The sequence below is a fragment of the Piliocolobus tephrosceles genome, chromosome 15 (assembly GCF_002776525.5).
Source record: "Piliocolobus tephrosceles isolate RC106 chromosome 15, ASM277652v3, whole genome shotgun sequence".
Classification (NCBI taxonomy): domain Eukaryota; kingdom Metazoa; phylum Chordata; class Mammalia; order Primates; family Cercopithecidae; genus Piliocolobus; species Piliocolobus tephrosceles.
In genome coordinates, this window is record NC_045448.1 from 105,841,782 (window position 1) to 105,865,145 (window position 23,364).

Consider the following 23,364-nt stretch of genomic DNA (forward strand, 5'->3'; position numbering starts at 1 on the left):
GTGTGTGTGTGTGTGTGTGTGTGTGTGTGTGTGTGTGTGTGTGTGTGTGTGGTTATATATGAATTTTAGGATTTTTTCCCATTTCTGAGAAAAATGTCATTAAATTTTTTGACAGGGATTACACTGAATCTGTAGATCACTTTGGGTAATATGGACATTTAAATGATATTAATTCTTCCAATCCATGAACACAAGATATCTTTCTATTTATTTGTGTGTTCTTCAAATTATTTCATCAACGTTTTATAATTTTTAGTGTCTAGTTCTTTCACTTCCTTGGTTAAATTTTTTCCTAAGTATTTTCTTTGGTAGCTATACTACATGGGATTGTTCTCTTGATTTCTTTTTCAGATAGTTCATTGTTAGTATATAGAAATGTTACTGATGTTTGTATATTGATTTTGTATCCACAACTTTATTGTATTTATTACTTCTAACAGTTTTTTAGTGGAAACGTTAGGGTTTTCTCTAAGTGTCAGTTGATCATATCATCAGCAAACAGTGACAGTTTCACTTCTTCTTTTACTATTTAGATACCTTTTATTTCTTTCTCTTGGCTAATTAGTGTGTCAGGGACTTCTAGTATTACGTTGAATAGAAGTGGTGAGAGTGTGCTTCCCTGTCTTGTTCCAGATATTCAAGGAAAAGCTTTAATTTTTTACCACGCAGTGTAACATTAGCTCTTGGTGTCTCATATATATGGCTTTCTTGTGTTGAGGTGCATTCCTTCTGTACCTAGGTTGGTGAGAACTTTCTCATCATGAAAGCATGTTGAATTTTGTCCAGTGTATTTTCTGCATCTAATGAGATGATCGTATGGTTTCTGTCCTTTATTTTGTTAATGTGAGTTATCACATTCATTGATTTGTGTATGTTGGACCATTCTTGGATCTCAGGGATAAGTCCCACTTGATCATGGTGAATAATCCTTTTAATGTGTTATTTTGTTGAGGATTTTTGCATGTATGTTCACCACAAATATTGGCCTATAATTTTCTTGTAATGTCCTCATATGGCTTTGGTGTCAGAGTGGCACTGGCCTCATTAAAAAGAGTTTGGAAGTATTCCCTCCTCTTCCACATTTTTGAAATAGTTTGAGAATGATTGTTATTTGTTTTTTTTCCTCCTTGAAGTGCTTTTGTTAAATTTGTAATTTGTGTAAAGTGACACAAATTACAGTTGTTTAAGTGAACCTTTTACTAGATACGTTAACTAAAAGGCAACATAGGATTTTGTGTAGTAGTACACATGGATGACTTTGTTTTGTAAATTTTATTACACATTACGTAACAAATCTATGTTCACATAAGTTGATTCTTCTTAGTTGCCCTCTTGGACAGCCTGCCAGAGACCTGGAACTGATGTTATTCACCTTTGTATTCCTGTTTCCTTAGGTGGACAAATCATTGTCCTTCATTAAATGCTTATCAAATTGAATATCAGGTTGTTAAACACAGTGAAGTTCGTAAAAACCATGCTTGTTCATATTCTTCAAAATTATAGATTGATGAGTGGTTAAATACTCATTGGTCAAATTTGTGAATGATAATTTATTTAAAAAGAAATCACTAATGTTTGGACTTCTATAGAGGAAGTACAAAGAGCTTTGAGCTATATTCCAATTGTGTCTCCATAGTTTGTTAAGAGTTTGAAGGATGTGGTCTCATGAAACTATCTTACTCATGAGTTGTTAGACTGAACAACAAAAATTAGAATTACTTTCAATTACAGAAATTAAAATACTTTTTCAGAAAACCTGTTATAAAAACGTTTTCTAATTTGATGGTTTTATAATTTCCAGGATTAAGCTGTACCTTTTTTGTTTGTTTTTCTCAAGTATTAAGTATTTTGACAGTCTTTATAAAATAGATGATATTTTATATATCATTGAGTCTTTTAACAATTGAGCATTTTGAGCATTTTTATGAGTTATCGCTGTATTTAAAATGGATAGGTAGGTGTATTAGTCCATTTTCATGCTGCTGATAAAGACATACCCAAGACTGGGTAATTTATAAAGAAAAATGGACTCACAGTTCCACATGGCTGGTAAGGCCTCACAATCATGGCAGAAGGCGAAAGGCATGTCTTCCATGGCGACAGACAAGAGAGAAAAGGAGAATCAAGTCAAAGGGGAAACCTGTCACAAAAACCATCAGATCTTGTAAGACTTACTCACTATCACAAGAACAGTGTGGGGGAACCCGCCCCCATGATTCAGCTGTCTCCACAGGGTCCCGCCCACAACACATGGGAATTATGGGAGCTACAGTTCAAGATGAGACTTGGGTGGGGGCACAGCCAAACCATATCAGTAGGACTCTGGCTGGCTCAAAAATGTGGCCATGGCCCTGCAACCCAGCCTGCCATGTCCCTGGCCTGGTTGTCCCTTGGGCTTCCTGGGGTCCTTGAAGGGGCAAGGATCTGGAGTTAGGAGGAGGATGGTGTCTGGAGAAACACACTGGAGAAATAATGCTTATAATTATTTACTTTTGCCCGTCACCTGTGCTCCACCCTGTTAATCAGTCTTTACAACTATCCTAGAAAGCGGTTTCTCCTGTCTTCTCGAATTTACCAGGGAACTGAGGCCCAGAGAGGCCTAGCAGCTCTCCCAAGGCTGTCCAGCTGGTAAGAGGCAAAGCTGGAATTTTCACTTTGGCCCAATTCCATGGTCTTTGGCATAGCATCAGAGACAGACTCAGTTTACCTCTTAGAAGAGAAGAACTAACGGTGTTTATCTCTATTAGACCACCAGGAGCCAAAGCCCTGGAACAAGCCAATTCTTACTGTTGAATGTCACCTCTTCCAGGCAGCCTCTTCTGATGCTTCTACCCTCCAGGCTGGGTTAGGTCTGAACTTGGTTGAAAATGTCTGTTTAAAACCTACCTGCCATGCTTAGACTTGTGCACTGCAGTGGTTCCAGCCTGGCCTAGAGTAGGCATTTGGTAAATGTTTGTGAAATGTGAATATGTGATTCATTAAAAGAATAAATAAAAGAAAGTAAAATTAATAAGAAGTATTAGAATTTTGACTTGTTCATAATTTAAAAATACACAGATCTGATAAATGTTTATTTCTAACTGATAGAAGTGCTCTTGATTCAGTTCTCTGTGTCAGTGTAATAATATTAATATAGTGTGATAACAGCAGCTTTGTATTACATAGTTTTATCATTTAATCTCATCATCTCTAAGATATTTCCTTTTTTCATAGAATAGGAAATTGAAACTCAGAGAAATGACTTACTTTAGAGCATACGTTAAGTAGCTACAGAGGCAAACCTTGAACGTAGGGTTTATGATTCCAAGTTAGAAAAATCTTTCTTCATATCATGCGGCATCTGTCACTAATACTGTTCACTATAGTTTGGATGTTTTGATAGAAGCAGAAATAGTTTTTGTGCTCAGTTTTCCTAGTGAATGCAACACAGTTAAAAATAATAAAAACATCAATATCTGCTTATTTTATCAGCAAGTGCTCAATGACATTCCATAGTACAATAGAACAATACAGAAATGCTAATTTAATCGATTGTCTAAAAATGTAATGTATGTGTTTAATGAATGTTCTTATCATTCATTTAATTTTGAGTTCAGTATGAACAGTTCAATAAAAACATAAAAACTTGAATGTAGATACATTTTTTTTCTTTCCCAGACAGATATTGATTATGTACATGGTGTTGTAGCCAACCTGGAGAAAGAGTAAGTTCTTCTTCATTATAAACATAAGAATATTTTGGTTACTGTTATCTCTTGGGTTTCTTGCTAAAAGAAAATGCCTTCCCTGATAGTTCATTTCTCTGTGGAGTTCATTGTTTACTAGATCACCTCTGATTGGTATTTTATATTGTCGTAAAGTACGTGCATTTATATCCAGTTATGTAATGGGATAAATTGGTGTATGTCATTATAGAAAAGACTTGAATGTCCTATGTATGTAACACTATTAAATAACAGTCTTTAATCTTGAAGACAGTGAATACAGAGAGAGTCATATGAGATTAAATCTTTCACACTGTATTTACCAGGCAAGATTTTTCTACTCTCAGGGTAGATATTTATGTAGTAATTTCAGACCTCAATTTTAAACTATGTCTTAATCTGTTCTCTTCTGTAAAGATTGAGTAGCAGTTCACTATGAGCAAGGCACATGGTAGGTAACAGAGGGAAAGCTTAGTAAGTTTCAGATATTATTTTTTATAATATTGCCTTAATAGTCTTAATAATGGAATAAAATTAGTCTTGCTATGAATTTCTTCATTAAATTGTATCTGTTTTTTGACCCTAAAAGACATACCTTCTACTTAAAAAGAAAAGACCAAAAAGAAGCAACAATCGTTTGCTAACCCTACATTTAATATAATGTGACTCCTTGTCCATCGAAATGTTAAAATTGAATATTTAAAAAAATTATGCGTAGTTCAGGATTAAATTGCTATTTGTTTGATTTTGCTGAAGTGCTGAGTTTCTTGGAAGTCCTTATAGAAACACAATATGGCGTAGACTTCTTAAGTAAAGGAACAGAGCAGTGATGATTGGACCCCTTTCCCACTGACTCAGGGGCAAGTCTGTGGGCTTATGCAAGGATTCTGTTGATTTACATCTTCCTCGGTGTGTAGAAAACCAAGCTCAGACAAAAAGCACAGTTAAACACTAGAACATTTGTGCAAAGGCAGGCAGTCGCACTAGCATTTTGTGGAGATTTGCAAAAGTGAATCAAGGGAGAATGCAAATGCAAAATAAATTACAATTTGGTCAGTACAGACTAATTAAAAAACTTTAGAAAGGGTTCTGAACCTCAGCCCAGTGAACATTTTGGGCCAGATGATTTTTTGTTGTGGGGGCTGCCCTGTGCATGGTAGAATGTGGGACAGGATCCCTAATGTCCACCCACCAGGCGTCAGTAGTGCTGATCACAGCTGTGGCAACCAAAACGTCTTCAGACGTTGCTAAATGTCCTTCCAGAAGGACAGAGTCACCCCCAGTTGAGAAACACTGGTTGAGAATGACATGGGGTCTCTAACCCACAAACAAAGCTTCTCGAAGATGTCAGAACTTTGGTTTTTGCATAAATATATGTATTTAAAGATACATACTTACTTGTTTTTCTTCAATTTTCTATTTTCTGTGAGACCTTGATTTGTTTTTTTAATTCAGTTACATTTTAGGAATGTTAATGCCTGCAGTTGGCTTAGGATTTCTATGCTACTTTAATACGAGCAGTATTTTATAGTTTTTAAAGCATTACTTAAAAAAAAAAAAAAAAAAAAACTTCTGCTATTAGAAAAAACTGTATTTTCTGTAAATGAAATCAATGATGGAGATGCTCCATTGAACACCTTGTGGCCATAACATTATACGTTGCTACAAATGATTACTGATGTGTTTTATGTTAAACACAGTGTATTGAGCTTTAAGATAAATAAAATCCTACAGAACTTAAGTAACTCAGCTAACCTTTCTCATAATAGATTTTCTAAAGAAATCAGTTCTGGCTTGGTGGAAGTCATATCACCCCCTGAAAGCTACTATCCGGACTTGACAAACCTAAAGGAGACATTTGGAGACTCCAAAGAAAGAGTAAGGTGAGCGCGTGCCGTTTAAAACCTTCCGCACTTGTGAGCGTAAACATCTAATGCATGTAGTTTTTATTTATCGAAGCTGAAAACATTTTAGAGGTGAATTTGGTAAAATATTCTAGGTCAGTCTCATTAGGTCCAGGACACTTGTGAAATAATGTGGAGTTTTCTTAGAATATGTAAAAATTGGCCGGGCGCGGTGGCTCAAGCCTGTAATCCCAGCACTTTGGTAGGCTGAGACAGGCGGATCACAAGGTCAGGAGATCGAGACCATTCTGGCTAACACGGTGAAACCCAGTCTCTACTAAAAAATACAAAAAACTAGCCGGGCAAGGTGGCGGGCGCCTGTAGTCCCAGCTACTCGGGAGGCTGAGGCAGGAGAATGGGGTAAACCCGGGAGGCGGAGCTTGCAGTGAGCTGAGATCCGGCCACAGCACTCCAGCATGGGGGACAGAGCGAGACTCCGTCTCAAAAAAAAAAAAAAAAAAAAAAAGAATATGTAAAAATTTCACATCAGCTTTTATTTTACTGTGTTTTCTTAAGCTAGCTTTTAGATCCACTTCTCTTATTTAACTTTCAACAGAGTGTTTCTGTAGGCTACCAGGAATTCAGTGACAGGGTTTAATACTGTAAATTTAAATATGAATTTTTTAAGCATTCAGTACATATTCATGAACTTTTATCTGCGTGCAAGCAGTCCTAGGCACAAGAGCAGGGATCCTAAAAGTGCAATTTTTGAAGCGCTCGTTTGAGAAAACATTTAAGATACTACTGAGAAAAGGGTCTGTGGTCAAGGAAGTTTGGAAAAAATACGTATTAAGAAATTTTTTTCCAATAAATGTCTTGACTGCTGGATATTTTCGTGCCTCTTATGAACTAATATGTTTCTAGAAGGGGAATATGTATACAGACTTACTTGATAATTAGACTCCTTTTTTCCTCAGGACAGCTTGAGGATTAGTGTTCTTGGGAATACATTTTAATAAAGGCTTCATTAGAGGAAAGTGAATTTTCTTTGACTCTTTGTCCTGAGTGAATGTGTGTGTGTACATATACATAGATGACATATAGACACTTGAAGTTTATACATTTAATCTTATTTTACTGAGTTTGAGTCTGATTCCTAACTTACTTTTTGCAAATGTTTATTTCAGATGGAGAACAAAGCAAAACCTAGATTACTGTTTTCTAATGATGTATGCTCAAGAAAAGGGCATATATTACATTCAGGTAAGTGTGGTTTTTCCTTTAATGTTTTTCACAGTTGTGAAGAAAAAGTGTTATCAAGGGTATGTTTTCATTAAAACAGGAAGTTTTGAAAGTGCAAACCCTCCGAGTTCTGACAAATCATAACTGTCTCAGAGCAGAGGGGTCTCCATGGTAACCAAGCATGTGGTTTCTCCACTGAGTAGGGACGCCTTACCTTTCTCCTCTTTTTCTCCCATTCCCCCATCTTCTCTCTCCTCTTCCCTCTCTTCACTGTCAAGAAGAACTAAGATGTCATTATTTGGCAGATTTTAAAGAGGAATTTTCTTACAATTTTTCTTAAGTGGGCTTACAATGAAATATTTCTTTTTTTTTTTGTAGGCCACAGTACTGTTACCACTATTTTGAAGATAATAAAATTGACATTTAATTCTAACAGTCCAATGTTTTGAGCAGCACAACAGTCCAGTTTTTACCAAGAACACAACATGTCGTGGGATTATAGACATGAGCTGCTGCGCCTGACATGTAGCATGTTTTAAAATTAGGAAGTATGAGGCCTCCAACTGTGTTCTCTTTTTTTTAAGACTATTTTGACTGTTTAGGGTCACTTGAGACTGCTTGAGATTCCATGTAAATTTTAGGAGAATTTTTTTCTATTTCTGTAAAAAATGCCTTGGGGATTTTGGTAGGGATTGTATTGAATCTATCGATCGCTTTAGGTAGTGTGAACCTTTTAATATTAAGTCTTCCAATACATGAGCACAGGATGTCTTTCCATTTATTTGTATCTTCTTTGATTTATTTTAGAAATATTTTGTAGAAAAATTTTCCATCTCCCCAGTTATGTTTATTCCTAAGTATTTGATCTTTTTTAATACTATGGTAAATAGGATTGTTTTCTTGATTTTTTTTTTTTTTGGATTGGTCATTGTTAGTATACAAAAATACAGCTATTTTTGTGTGTTGATTTTGGATCCTGGAACTTTGCTGAAATCATTTATTAGTTGTAGTTTTTGGTGGATTCTTCAGTTTTTTCTACATATAAGATCATTTCATCTGCAAATAATGATAATTTTACTTCTTCTTTTCCAGTTTGGGTACCTTTTACCTTTTTGCTTGTTTAATAGCTCTGGTTAGGATTTCCAGCACTATGTTGATGAGTAGTGGTGAAAGTGGGACTCCCTGCCTTGCTCCTAATCTTAGAGGGAAAGCTTTCAGTTGTTTGCTGCCAAGTGTGATATTACCGATGGGTTTTTCATATATTACCTTTATTTTTTGAAGAAGTTTTTTTTTCTATTTCTAGTTTGTCATAGTTTTAATCAAGAAAGTGTCTTGAATTTTGTCACCTGCTTTTCCATATCAGTTGAGATGATCATGTGTTTTTTCCCTCCATTTTTTTAATGTGGTATATATTACACTGATTGATTTTTGTGTGTTGAATGATCCCTGTATTGCGGGTATAAATCCCACTGGGTTATGGTATACATAATTCTTTTAATGCGCATTTAATCCATTTGCTAGTGTTCTGTTGAGGATTTCTGCATCAGGGATATTGGTCTGTCGTTTTCTTGTGTCTTTGGCTTTGGTGTCAGAGAAATGCTGGCCTCATAGAATGTGTTTGAAAAGTGTTCCCTCTGTTTCAGTTCTTTGGAAGAGAGCTGTTTGTGGGGGATTGATGTCCATTCTCCTTTAAGTATTAAGCAGAATTCTCCGGTGAAGTTCTCTGGTCCTGGGCTTTTCTTTGCGGAGAGGTTTCTCATTACTGCTTTAATCCTCTTAGTTCTTATGAGTGTGTTCAAAGTTTTTATTTCTCCATAATTCACCCATGGAAAGTTGTACGTTTTTAGAGGTTTATCCATTTCTTGTAGATTATTCAATTTGTTTGGACATAATTGTTCCTAGTAGTCACTTGTAATTCTTCTATTTCTGTGATTATCAGTTGTTATCTTCCCTCTTTCATTTCTACTTTTAGTTATTTGAATCTTCTTCCTTTTTTTATTAGCTAATCTAGCTAAGGGTTTATTAATTCTGTTGATCTTTTCAAAAACCAATTCTAGGTTTCTTTGGGGTTTTTTCTGCTTTTTTTTTTTTCTATTTATTTATCTGATCTAATCTTTATTTTTTTTTTCTTCCTTCTGCTAATTTTGGGTTTCGTTTGTTTTCTTTTTTTCAGTTTCCTTGAGGTATAATAGTTAGGTTGCTGATTTGGAGATCTTTCTTCTTCTTTTTTTTTTAATGTAAATGTTTACTGGTATAAACTTCCCTCTTTGTATGACTTTTGCTACATATCATACGTTTTGGTATTTTGTTGTTGTTGTTTTTATTTGTTTCTGGATTTTTTTCTAAATTCCCTTGTGATTTCTTCTTTGACCCGTTGGTTGTTTAGGGATGAGTTGTTTAATTTCCACACATTTGTGTATTTTCCGAGTTTAGTTTTCTGCTATTGACTTCTAGTTTCATTTTGTTGTAGTCAGAGAAGATACATTGCATAGTTTTAGTCTTCTTAAATTTGTTGGCGGGCGGCACTGGCTCACACCTGTAATTCCAACACTTTGGGAGGCTGAGGTGGGCAGGTCACTTGAGTTCAGGAGTTCAAGAGTTCAAGACCAGTCTGGGCAACATGACGAAATCCTGTCTCTACTAAAAATATGAAAAAAATCACTGGGCGTGGTGGTGCATACCTGTAGTCCCACCGACTCGGGAGTCTGAGGTGGGAAGATCAATTGAGCCCAGGAGATCGAGACTACAGTGAGCTTTGTGCCACTGCTCTCCAGCCTGGGTAACAGAGTGAAAACCTGTCTTAAAAAAAAATTGTTGAGACATTATGGGGCCTAACATGTCGTCTGTCTTGGAGAAGGTTCCATCACTCTTGAGAAGAATGTGTATTCTGCTGCTGTTGGGATCAATGTTCTTTATGTCTGTTGGGTCCATTTGATGATAGTGTTGTTTGAGTCCAGTGTTTCCTTATTGATCTTCTGTCTGATCTATCCATAACTGAAAGTGGAATATTGAAATCCTTACTATGACTGTGGTGGTGTTTGTTTCTTCTTTCAGTTCTGTCAGTGTTGACATCGTTATCTCTGAGACCTCTATTATTAGGTGCATCTTTATTTAGAATTGTTATGTCTTTTCAGATATTTGACTGACCCTTTTATTATTACATAATGTCCTTCTTTGTCTCTTGTGACAGTTTTTGTCTTAAAGTCTTATTTTGTCTTAGTGTGGCCACCCTTGTTTTCTTTCGGTTCTGGATTGCATGAATTATTTTTTTTCATTCTTTCACTTTTAACCCATGTGTGTCTTTTGATGTAAAGTAAATTTCTTGTAGATAATATATTAATGGATCTCATTAAAAATTTTCATTTGGCCTAACTGTGTCTTTTAATTGGGATGTTTGACCATGTACATTTTTAGTGATTACTAATGCAGAAGGACTTACTATTGCCATTTACTTTATTTTTTGTATGTCTTGGAACTTTTTGTCTATCTTTTCCTCTCTTGCTGCTTTCTTTTGTGTTTTATTGATTTTTTAAAATAGTGACGTATTTTGATTCCCTGTTTCCCTTTGTGTATATTCAATAGATATTCATTTTGTAGTTACCGTTGCAATTACATAAGACATCTTAAAGTTATAACAATCTATTTGAAGCTGATTACTTCAATGACAAATAAAATCTCTACTGTTTTACATCTCTGTGTCCCCTGCACTCTATTTTACCAATGACACCAGTGACCTCTTTTTATATTGCATATACATTAACTTAGATTTATAATTATTGTTTATGCTTTTGGTCTTTAAGAAGTGATTTTAATGTGATTAAAAGATTTAAAAGGGGTACCAGATTTTAAAATGATTCATGCACCTGCATTACCTTACTACATCCATATTTATCTTTATATTTACCTTTACCAGGGAGTTTTTTATTTTTATATGGTGCTTTATTACTGCTTATTGACCTTTCACTTCACTTGAAAATGTTCCTTCAGCAATAGGGCAGGTCTAGTGGTGATGAACCCACTCAGCTTTTGTTTATCTGGGAAAGTCTTAATTTCTTCTTTCTTTCTTCTTTTCTTTTTTATTTTTTGAGATGGAGTCTGTTCCCCAGGCTGGAGTGCAGTAGTGGCACGATCTTAGCTCACTGCAACCTCCACCTTGCTGCCCAGCCTGAACATTCTTAATATAATCACATTTGCCCAGAATTATGCCTCAGGAAAGAGGGAGTTGTTTTATATTCAAGTCTTCACATTAGCTTATTATGTGGAATTCTTTCAGTGAGTTCATTGTCATCTACAAAGTATTAGTGGGAAAAACATATTAGCCTAAAAAGTTCTCAGTTAATGGTAGTTTTAAAGGTTCATACAGGATAGATTTTACCTGGGACATTTTGTTGAAGACTAAGATGAGAGGTGCTGTGGCAAAGGAATTTATTCCACACTTCATAATTATCCCCTCAGGATATGACTCCAGGGTTGCATGGTTTGGGAATGTATCACACCCATGGCTCTTAAAGAATGCTCTCCGGCCGAGGTGGGTGGATCACGAGGTCAGGAGATCGAGACCATCCTGGCTAACACAGTGAAACCCCATCTCTACTAAAAATCAAAAAAAAAAAAATAGCCGGGTGTAGTGGCAGGCACCTACAGTCCCAGCTGCTGGGGACGCTGAGGCAGGAGAATGGCATGAACCTGGGAGGCGGAGCTTGCAGTGAGGCGAGATCGCGCCACTACACTCCAGCCTGGGCGACAGAGCAAGACTTGTCTCAAAAAAAAAAAAAAAAAAAAAAAAAAAAGAATGCTTTCCAAAAGACAGTGGAGTCGAGTCAGGGGTTATAGGCGCCTGCCACTATGCCTGGCTAATTTTTTGTATTTTTAATGGGTTCAAGTGATTCTCCTGCCTCAGCCTCCTGAGTAGCTGGGATTACAGGTGCCCGCCACTACACCCAGCTAATTTTTGTAGTTTTAGTAGAGATGGGAGTTTCACCATGTTGTTCAGGCTGGTCTCAAACTCCTGACCTCAGGTGATCCACCTGCCTCTGCCTCCCAAAGTGCTGGAATTTCAGGTGTGAAGTACTGCACCCGGCCTTCTTTACTTTTGAATTACAATTTTGTCAGATAAAATATTCTTGGCTGGCTGGTTTTTGTTTAGTATGTTTCAGCACTTTGAACATATCATTCCACTCTCTTCTAGCCTATAAAGTTTCTGCTGGGAAATCTGCTCATCATCTAGTAGATGTTATTTTGTATTTGTTGGGTCACTTTCCTCTTACGACTTTCAAGATCCTTTCTTTGTGACTTTTGACAGTTTCATTATGATACTTCTTGGTGTAGGTCGATTTATTGTAGTTGGGTTCTTTGAACTTTTTGAATTTGTGTGCCCATTTCTATCCTCATATTTGGGAAGTTGAAATTGGCTCTGTTCTCCTTGTAGAACTCTCATAATGTGTATGTTGTTTCGCCTTATGCTGTCCGTAGGTCCCTTAAGGTATCATTATTTTTCTTCTTTTTTCTTTTTGCTCCTGTGCCTCAGTAATTTCAAAAGTCCTATCGTTAAGTTCCCTGATTCTTCTGCCTGCTCAGGTCTGCTGTTTAGTCCTTCTAGTGAAATTTTCACTTCAGGTTTTGTATTCTTCAGTTTTAGAATTTCTGTTTGACTCTTTATAGTTTCTATCTCTGTTGATCTTCTCATTTTGTTCATGCATCATATTCCCGATTTCATTTAGTTGTCTATCTCTGCTCTTTTTTAATTTACTGAGCAATCTTATGACAGTTATTTTGAATTACTGGGCAATTCATATGTCTTCATTTCTTTGGGGTTGGTTTCTGGAGTTTTAACTTGTTCCTTTGGATATGCCATGTTTTTGTTTGTTTGTGTATCTTGTTTTTGTTGTTGGGATCTTGGCATTTGAAAAATCAGCCACCTCTCCCAGTCTTTGCAGTCTGGTTTTGTAGTGGAAGGATTTTCTTCACTCAGCCTAGTTAAAGACTCTGGAGCCTTTTGAGCCTTTTCTGGGGCCACATACTCTCCGCTTGTGGGTGTAATCTCCTAACTGAAGTTCGCTGACTTCTACCCAGGAGCTCTGCAGCACTGTGGCCTTGTTGGTATTGTAGTAAGCTGCAGTCCTGGAGCTCCACCTGGTTTCTGTCTCTGGTACTGCAACCTCTGGTGCCAACTGATGGCCTTTTGTTCTTAGCTCCCAACCTGGTGCCCTGTTCCTGTCACTACTTTGATTTAGATGAGACAGAAATCATTCCCTCTGGCTGCACTTGAAAAAGTCAAAAACAACTGGGCATACACCAACTTCTTTCTGTCCTCAGGGAGAAGTCGGAAATTGAGAGTTTCCTCACGGTGCACTGTGCCCGAGAGAGGGCCTCTGGCTGTCGAATGCTCAGATTTTGAATCTGTGTCTTGTGTGGGGAATGTGTCTTGTGTGTCTGGGTTTCCTATTTCTGTCTTGCTGATGTCACTCTCACACAGCCCTCTTTTACAATGGAGGATCATGCTGTATGTACTGTCTGATAACCTTTTTTGCCGTCACTTAACATATTGTTGATACGTACCTTTATATGCCAGTGTATGTAGATGGGTGTGATTTTTAATCCCTTCTTGAAGTCCTGTTATTCAGATATCATAATCAACCTTCTTGTTGGTCATTTAGATTGTTTCTAATTGTTCAGCTGTTTCAAAGTCAAATTCAGTGAACATTCTTTTGTTTTTCAGAGACAGAGTCTGACTGTCACACAGGCTGGAGCGCAGTGGCACAGTCATAGCTCATGGCAGCCTCAAACACCTGGGCTCAAGTGATCCTCCTGTTTTAGCCTCCCAGGAAGCTGGGACTACAGGCATGCACCACCATATCAGGCTAATTTTTGTATTTCTTTTTGGTAGAGACGGGGGTATTGCTATGTTGCCCAGGCGGGTCTTGAACTCCTGACCTCAAATGTTCTTGCTGCCTCTGCCTTCCAAAGAGCAGGGGTTACAGATGTGAGCCACTGGCATCAATGAACTTTTTTTTATTTTATTTTGAGACAGGGTCTTCCTCTGTTGCCCAGGCTGGAGCGTAGTGGTGCAAACACAGTTCACGACTCGCTGCAGCCTTGACCTGGGTCATGTGATCCTCCCTCCTCAGCCTCCTGTGTGGTTGGGGCCATAGGCATGCACCACCATGCCTGGCTATTTTTTTTTTTTTTTTTTTTACTTTTTGTAAAAACAGGATCTCACTTTGTTGCCCAGGCTTGAACATTCTTCTTTTTGTTTGTTTGTTTGAGACATGGTCTGCCTCTAGCCCAAGCTGGACTGCAATGGTGTGATCTCTGCTCATTGCAACCTCTGCCTCCCAGGTTCAAGTGATTCTCCTGCCTCAGCCTCCCAAGTAGCTGGGATTACAGGCACTTGCCACCATGCCTGGCTAATTTTTTGTATTTTTAGTGGAGACAGGGTTTCACCATGTTGGCCAGGCTGGTCTCAAACTCCTGACCTCCAGTGATCCACCCGTCTCAGCCTCACAAAGTGCTGGGATTACAGGCATGAGCCACTGCACCCAGCCTGAACAGTCCTTTTTTTTTTTTTTTTGAACATTCTTAAAATAATCACATTTGCCCAAAAATTATGCCTCAGGAAAGAGGGAGTTGCTTTATATTCAAGTCTTCACATATACTTATTATGTGCAGTTCTCTCAGTGAGTTATTTGTCATCTACAAAGTATTAGTGGGAAAAACATACTAGCCTAAAAAGTTCTCAGTTAATGGTAGTTTTAAAGGTTCATACAGGATAGATTTTACCTGGGACATTTTGTTGAAGACTAAGATGAGAGGTGCTGTGGCAAAGGAATTTATTCCACACTTCATAATTATCCCCTCGGGATATGACTCCAGGGTTGCATGGTTTGGGAATGTATCACACCCATGGCTCTTAAAGAACGCTTTCCAAAAGGCAGTGGAGCCAGGGGTTACTCTGTGATTGTCACAGACATACACCTCAGGGGAAAGGGAGATGATGTGACTTACAGCATCACACAGTTTCATAAAGTGCTTTATTGCAAAAAAAACTCTGAGTTGAACACAGTGCCTTCTGGAATACTGACAGATGATGCAGGCACTTCACAGGTGGTACTGAGTAATTCTTGTGGTAGCGCATAAGAAAGCGTGTTACAGGCCGGGTGCTATGGCTCATGCCTGTAATCCCAACACTTTGGGAGACCAAGGCGGGTAGATCACCTGAGGTCAAGGGTTCGAGACCAGCCTGGCCAACATGGTGAAACCTCGTCTGTACTAAAAACACAAAAAAATTTAGCTAGGCATGGTGGTGTGTGCCTGTAGTCCCAGCTACTGAGAGAGGCTGAGGCAGGAGAATCACTTGAACCCAGGAAGCAGGGGTTACAGTGAGCCAACATCGCACCACTGCACTCCAGTGTAGGCGACAGAGGGAAACTCCATCTCAAAAACAAAAAATAAAAATAAAAAAAGAAAGCACGTTACCTCAGGCAGTCCCACCTGCAGTGATGCTGAGAGTAATCAGTGGGTTCAGTCTGCCTGCCTTGTTGCTGCATTATGAACTTAGCTCTGCAGCAGCTGTTCCACTTAAGGTTTCAGCATCCATTGATTCTTTTTCCCTAGATCAATTATTTCATTAGCAGTTTTCAAGTGGTGCTTTCCTAATTCTGTAATTGCTGATGCTCTTAGCTTAGTTCTACATGCTATGTTGAGTTCTTCTAATAAAGAATTTTTTCTTCCCTTTATTAGATTACCTTGAAAAATAGTTCTTAAAGAAAAGCTGGAGTAAATGCTTGATTTCATTCTCTTACTAATTTTTAAAGTTGGTGCCTTAGCAATCTCCAGTGATGGCTGTTATTAAAGTATCATTATGTTACCTTTTGGGTACTATGTTCACTATTTGGGTGGCGGGTTCAGTAGAAGCCCAAACCGCAGCATTATGCAATCTATCCATGTAACAGACCTGCACATGTATCCCCTTAAAACAATGTATCTTTATGAACTCATGGCTATTTAAAATACATTTGATTTGCCCCAGTCCATTACAATCATTATTCTTATTGATGCTTTCATTGGTACATCATAATCCAGTGGGAACCCCTTCAAATTGGCTTTTGTATCCTTTCTATATAAGTCCAGCAATCTTTTGGTGGGGCTCAAGTGATCCTCCTGCTTCAGCCTTCCGAGTAGCTGGGATTACAGGTACCCACCCCCATGCCCGGCCAATTTTTTTATTTTTTGTAGAGATGAGGTCTTGCTGTGTTGCCTAGGCTCATCTTGAACTCCTGGGCGACTCAAGCCATCCACCTGCTTTGGCCCCCCCGAAGTGCTGGGATGACAGGCGTGAGCCACGGGGCCTGGCCTCAGTAATGGTGATTGCTTCTTTGATAATTTCCTGTCCCAGATCTAGAACTGGTCATTTCTCTGAGGAGCTCTGTTCCTCTGCAGGGTGTGTGGTATATAGAAACACAATCTGGGTGCTTAAAGGTGCTCATTGTTATTGTCTTGTTTTTGCTTCCAGGACTTTCAGCAAGAAAAAGTGTATTTTATTTTACAGAGGAAAAAAATCACAAGTTTGTATTGATAGTTCCAATTCACACTGGGTTAAGATGTAAGATTTCAGGGTTATAATAAAATGATAGGGCTCATACTTAGCTTTTCAAACGTTTACATGTATTTATTTTCTTTTATATTAAAAGTCTTGGTTTTTAATAATATCCTAATATAATTTTTTATTCTATAATATACCTAAATAGCTTCAAAATATCAATACCATTATCACAACTAACAGGAAGACTACTAAATGCAGTATAAACTTTCTTTGTGCTTTCTCCCCCATAGAATGTATCCTGATATCCTCCTTCTCTCTCTTTTCTCCCTCCGTCCCCATAACTTCTGCTGTGATAAGACCTTTATCTTGTTCTCTCTCTGCCCCATCCACTCACATGTCAGCATCATTCCAGCTGTCTTACTTGGAAAGGATGTCCTCATTTTCCTCATTGTTATTTCCCATAGAAAGGAGTGGCTTAGTTGACTTACGATGTATTTCTTCCATTTTATTTTCTTCACTTTCTTTTAATAATCTCTAGCTTTATATTTTTATTGTTTTTACCATTGTTTTCTTGATTTTCATGATAAAAGTATGCTTGTATTTGTCCATAATAATGTCCTTCTCTCAATACCTTTCCTTCTTTTTTTTTTTTTGATGTATTAATATGGTTGTTCAATTTTCTCTAGCTTGAAGATGATATTATTGTCAAACAAAATTATTTTAATACCATAAAAAATTTTGCACTTCAACTTTCTTCTGAGGAATGGATGATTCTAGAGTTTTCCCAGCTGGGCTTCATTGGTAAGAAAAGTGTCACACTTACCTACTTTTCAGAAATAACTGTGACTCTCAGAATCTAAAACCAAGTGCTTATTTGTCCTAAAGTTGTCTTTTTTCCTATGGAAATGGGTTGTTTTTGAGAAAACTTAAGTTAGGTAAACCTCTTTGTATGACGTAATGAAAGTCAACCCAGGATAATTTGGAGACTTCTCAGATGGTTGTGTTTCCTCTAGAGTTCTCCACAACACCAACCATGGTCCTGGTGAACATGTTTGATTTTTTCTTCTCTCACATTTCCAGCTCCTTTGTTAACATAAGATTGCTGTTCTTTTAAAAGAGGACCACAGAGAGTTTGCTCATATGAATTCCTAGTATTTTCATGCAATGCATGAAGTCCTCATTCGGTGATTAATTTTTATTCGTTTTTCTCTTAACTAGTTGGGGCACTCATTTCTAAATGTTTTTTGGCTGCTGTTGCAAAATTAGCCAGCTATAAAGAATATGTTTGAAGTTGGCCAGGCGCAGTGGCTCATGCCTGTAATCCCAGCACTTTGGGAGGTCGAGGCATGTGGATCAGCTGAGGTCAGTACAACACCAGCCTGGCCAACATGGTGAAATCCTGTCTCTACTAAAAATACAAAAATTAGCCTGGCGTGGTGGCAGGCACATGTAATCCTAGCTACCCGGGAGGCTGAGGCAAGAGAATTGCTTGAACGGGGGAGGTAGAGGTTGTAGTGAGCTGAGATCACGCCACTGCACTCTGGCCTTGGGGACAAGAGCAAGACTCTATCTGAAAAAAATATATATATATATGTTTAAAGTTGAAGAAGGAAATTTACAGGGTTCAAATAATACTCAGAGGATAACATTTCATCTCCTATGGTACTTTTTAACTCTTTAGGCATTAGAGGCTGGACCTTTGACCTTCTTGATCATTTAACTCAAAACTTAAGACTCAAAAGCCATCTTTACTTGTGAATGCTTCAGTGAAAACAAAATTAGGAGTCCTTGTTTTTTGGATTTATTGATTTAGGTGAAAATTTTTTACCTAAACCTCTCAGTGTTTAATGGGAAGAATCTTAGTAACAAAGGAAGGGAGAATCTCTGATTTCCCTTTTGAATGCTTTGGGCCATTAGATATACGATAGATTATTATAATAACATCAGGAATTTACTACATCTGTTTACATCCAGGTGACAGCTCATGAGAAAGTTTAGCTGAAGCAACTTTGTTTAATTTTGATAATACAAGTGGGGAAATTGTTTATGATGATTTTATAGTTGAATGCACAAGCTTCAGCGTATGTCGTGGACGAGAGTTCACAAATGTCAGCCAGTTTGGTGCCTGGTTTCTGTATTGCAGCTATTGACTGCGAATATCTTTTCAGGTAAAATGTTTCAAGCGCCGGATCTTACTCTGATTGTAGAATTCATATTCATGTTTTACAAGGAGAAACCCATTGATTGGCTCCTGGACCATATTCTCTGGGTGAAAGTCTGCAACCCTGAAAAAGATGCAGTAAGTTAATTCCTCACCAGAGCGGAGGGAGTTTCTTTTCTGTATTTCGTGGAAGTGACTTTTAGAGATTTTGCAAATAAATCGTTAAATAGGTCGGTGATATAAAACTTCTTTCCTGAGCTGATAAAAAGTTTCTGTAGTACAAGAACTTTTAGATAGCAGTGGAAAATCTGTAAAGCAGGAAGCTGTTGCAAGATGATGGATGTTCTTTAAATTGCTGATAAACGTTTCTAGTGTTTGTAAGCCCTGGTGGTTCACTAACTATTGGCTGTAGATGTTGGTCATATCTGTTCTTGCATGCAATGCCATTGCAGTTTGCTTTCTTCACATTTCCTGTTCACTCTCTTTTTCCATGTATACTGCAGACTTTATTAGACCCTAACACATCTGTAAATGAGGAATAAAATAGAAGTAATATTTTATACCAAAACAGTGACACGTTAAAGTACCTTTCAGTATGTTACTCACAACAAGCCAGTGTTCATAATAATATGATTTCCTTTGGGATGATGGTTGCAGTCAAGTAAGTGAATAATAATTTTTGCTTTGATCATTCAGATAGCACGTTATTACCATAGAGATCTTATTGTTAAGAGTAATTAGGCCGGGTGTGGTGGCTCACGCCTGTAATCCCAGCACTTTGGGAGGCTGAGGCGGGCGTATCACGAGGTCAGGAGTTCGAGACCATCCTGGCTAACACGGTGAAACCCCGTCTGTACTAAAAATACAAAAAAAAAAAAAAAAAAAAAATACCCAGGTGTGGTGGTGGCGGCGCCCATAGTCCCAGCTACTTGGGAGGCTGAGGCAGGAGAATGTCATGAACCCGGGAAGCGGAGCTTGCAGTGAGCCGAGATCGCATCACTGCACTCTAGCCTGGGCAACAGAGCGAGACTCCATCCCAAAAAAAAAAGTAATTAGGCCAGGTGCAGTGGCTCACACCTGTAATCCCAGCACCTTGGGAGGCCAAGACTGGAGGCTCACTTGAGCCCAGAAGTTCAGGACAAGCCTGGGCAACATATCAAGTCCCATCTCTACAAAAAAAAAAAAACAGTAATTTTTTTTAAAAAAGAGTAATTAGGTATGTTTTCCTTGTCCAATTTGAATTGTATCTCTGAAAAAAATATAGCTTTTAATTTATTTGGTGTAAGCATACACAAAATATAAAAGTGCAAATTCTTAAAAAGGTCCATTTTGATGTGTGATGATAAGTATTATTGTAAGAACGTGTCATCATAGAGTTGTCTTACCATTCATTGTAACAAATAAGCATTCATGTGACTTCATGACCTTCTGCTCCCTAGAATAGTTGAATCCTCATACCTGCTAGTTTTTAGGATACTGCCCTCTGGTGTCTGTAAGCTACCATTGCATGCTGTCTAAAAAAAAACACACACACACAAAATTAAAAAAAAAAAAACGAAAAAACACATTCTTAGAGGAAATCATGGAATATAGCAAAATGGCAGAGTATCTGTTTTCCGACAATTAGTTGAACGTATAAATTGTTTTAAACAATTCGTTTTTTAGAGATCTCAGTCCTTACATGTATTTTCACTGTGACTTACAGAAATTTTTATTGTCGGACACAAAACAGTTAGTGTCATCTTTAACCTCCTACAATACACTTGCATTTCATTCGTCCTGTGCAATTTTATGTAATATGTGGTTAGGTTCTAAAATGAGCCTGTGAGGTGAAAAAATCTGTAGTAAAAATTAAAACCACAGAAACCCTCTAAATCATCCGTAAATTTGGGGACATGAACTTTTGGACGATTTCATCCATTCCTGCACCCTTCTGTAGTCCGTGTTTTCCTGTGGCCTGTAATTCTTCAGTTGCTTCCCCTAGAATGTCGAGGGTGCTGTCACCACATCCTTGACAGTGGCCCGGGAAACCCTGCGAATCATTCACACGTTCTCCCAAAGGGTTATCAGCCCGCTTGGGCCCTTGAGTCCTTCCATTGCCACTGGAGTGACAGGCTGAGTTCCAGTCACTGCCTTGGTGGTTTCGCTGTCTCCTCACCCTCGCGCTCCTCTCCTGCCCTTTGCCCTTCCCTGTGACTCTTCCTCTCTTTCGTTTTCCTTCTACTTGAGTATTTGTGCAAAGAAAATACACTATTTCACCTGTATCATAGTGACAGTAATAATGCCAGTGAAGTGAAACCTCTTGAGAAATAGGCATTTTAGCACCCAGTATATTATTAGAAGTTTTCTAAAGTGTAAATTTCTTTTTTTTTTTTTTTTTTTCTTTTTTTTTGAGACAGCGTTTCACTCTTGTCACCCAGACTGGAGTGCAATTGAGCAATCTCGGCTCACTGCATCCTCGGCCCCCCAGGTTCAAGCGATTCTCCTGCTTCTCAGCCTCCCAAGCAGCAGGGACTACAGGCACACGCCACCATGCCTGGCCAATTTTTATATTTTTGGTAGAGACCAGGTTTCACCATGTTGGCCAGGATGGTCTCGATCTCCTGACCTCATGATCGCCCCCGCCTCAGCCTCCCAAAGTGCTAGGATTACAGATGTGAGCCACCAGGCCCGGCTGCTAATTTTTGTATTTTTAGTAGAGATGGGGTTTCACCACGTTGGCCAGACTGGTCTCAAACTCCTGACCTCAGATGATCCATCCACGTTGGCCTCCGGAAGTGCTGGGATTACAGGCATGAGCCACCGTGCCCAGCCAAGTGTAAATTTCTTATAAATATGTGTTTTTTGATTTTTTGGGCCCCAAACTTATATAAGTTATTAAAAATGAAAAGTCTAAAAATATCTGTCAAGGGGGCCCTTGGTGCTGCACAGCCCCCACACACAGGCCCACGCATGAGGACAGGGGGCCCTCGGTGCTGCACAGCCCTCACACACAGGCCCACGCATGAGGACAGGGTGTCCTCGGTGCTGCACAGCCCCCACACACAAGCCCACGCGTGAGGACAGGGGGCCCTCGGTGCTGCACAGCCCCCACACACAGGCCCACGCGTGAGGACAGGGGGCCCTCGGTGCTGCACAGTCCCCACACACAGGCCCACGCGTGAGGACAGGTGGAGATGGAGTGTCTAGACCACGGGGCACTGTCGGTTAAAACGTAGGTGTGCCTCCCTGTGTTGACAGAGCTTGTCTGTGGAATTTTTCGTATCATTTACTTGCTTCTAGGCAAATGAGTGCCTCACATTTTCAAGTTGCTTTCATGCAACAAAATGTGCCATTTATAATTTGCAAATTCTTTTTTTTTTTTTTTTTTGAGACGGAGCCTCGCTCTGTCGCCCAGGCTGGAGTGCAGTGGCCGGATCTCAGCTCACTGCAAGCTCCGCCTCCCGGGTTCACGCCATTCTCCTGCCTCAGCCTCCCGAGTAGCTGGGACCACAGGCGCCCGCCACCTCGCCCGGCTAGTTTTTTGTAAATTTTTTTTTTTTTTTTAGTAGAGACGGGGTTTCACCATGTTAGCCAGGATGGTCTTGATCTCCTGACCTTGTGATCCGCCCGTCTCAGCCTCCCAAAGTGCTGGGATTACAGGCTTCAGCCACCGCGCCCGGCCAGTTTGTAAATTCTTCATTATATTGTTCAATAAAAAATATTTTGTATATTTGAACCAACCCCCGAGTCTATAGTCTGTGCATTTTAATGTTAAAAGTCAAATCTTTATTGACATGTGTTGAAGGATGGTTGAAATTAGACCCTTCGTTCTTCCCTTAACTATGCTTATTTTAAATTTCTGGATCATGACTGTCTATCAAGTAAGTAGCAAATCTATTAGTGCCTCGAAGACTAGAAAAAAAATGACTTGTACTTATGACTTGAAGTTGTTTTCTTTTCAATTTTTTTTTTTTTTTTTTTTTTTGGTGACAAGAGTTTTACTCTGTCACCCAGGCTGGAGTGCAGTGGCACAATCTCGGCTCACTGCAGCCTCCGCCTCCTGGGTTCAAGTGATTCTCCTGCTTCAGCCTCCCGAGTAGCTGGAATTATAGGCATGCACACTTGGCTGATTTTTGTATTTTTAGTAGAGACGGGGTTTCACCATGTTGGCCACGCTGCTCTCAAACTCCTGACCTCAGGTGATCCACCTGCCTCGGCCTCTCAACATGCTGGGATTACCAGGCATGACCCACTCATGCCCGGCCCTTCTGTTCAGTATTTTAATAAAGGACTTCTCATTTTCCCGGTGAGGGCAAGATTTCACTTTATTATGCAACACTAACGTGATTTTTTTTGTTAATATTTAGAAACACTGTGATAGACAGAAAGCAAATCTGCGAATTCGCTTCAGACCCTCCCTTTTCCAACATGTTGGTCTGCACTCATCACTATCAGGAAAAATCCAAAAACTCACGGTTGGTGACTTAATTTTATTTTCTCATGAACATACGACTTGTTATTTAAGGTATAATTACTGTTTTTCTTCTTAAATAATCTGTATATTATTTAATAGCATGTATGTCTTTGCTCCCAGGATAAAGATTACATGAAACCGTTACTTCTTAAAATCCATGTAAACCCACCTGCAGAGGTGTCTACTTCCTTGAAGGTCTACCAAGGGCATACGCTGGAGAAGACTTACATGGGAGAGGATTTCTTCTGGGCTATCACGCCGATAGCTGGAGACTACATCTTGTTTAAATTTGATAAACCAGTCAATGTAGAAAGGTTGGTGATTATTGAAATGTATGTGATCTTGCAATTCAGACCTCTTATTCATAATGTGATTTACAATAGATTTTTGTGTGTGTGCATGACAGATGTGGGGAC

The 23,364-nt window shown here is 38.8% G+C and overlaps 1 protein-coding gene across 5 annotated transcripts in view; it reads left to right on the plus strand.

Annotated features, from left to right (window-relative positions):
* Positions 1–23,364, plus strand: part of MGAT4A (alpha-1,3-mannosyl-glycoprotein 4-beta-N-acetylglucosaminyltransferase A) — a 132,219-nt gene that overhangs the window by 81,151 nt on the left and 27,704 nt on the right. For all 5 annotated transcript variants that reach the window (XR_002731478.2, XR_002731479.1, XR_002731477.1 and 2 more), the window contains exons 5-11: positions 3,658–3,704; positions 5,474–5,587; positions 6,736–6,811; positions 17,018–17,132; positions 18,500–18,630; positions 22,842–22,949; positions 23,069–23,262. Coding sequence is in view for 2 of the 5 variants with exons in the window: in XM_023211424.1 (XP_023067192.1) it covers positions 3,658–3,704; positions 5,474–5,587; positions 6,736–6,811; positions 17,018–17,132; positions 18,500–18,630; positions 22,842–22,949; positions 23,069–23,262 (785 nt within the window). In the remaining 3 variants the exon portion in view is untranslated. The remainder of the gene's footprint in view (positions 1–3,657; positions 3,705–5,473; positions 5,588–6,735; positions 6,812–17,017; positions 17,133–18,499; positions 18,631–22,841; positions 22,950–23,068; positions 23,263–23,364) is intronic.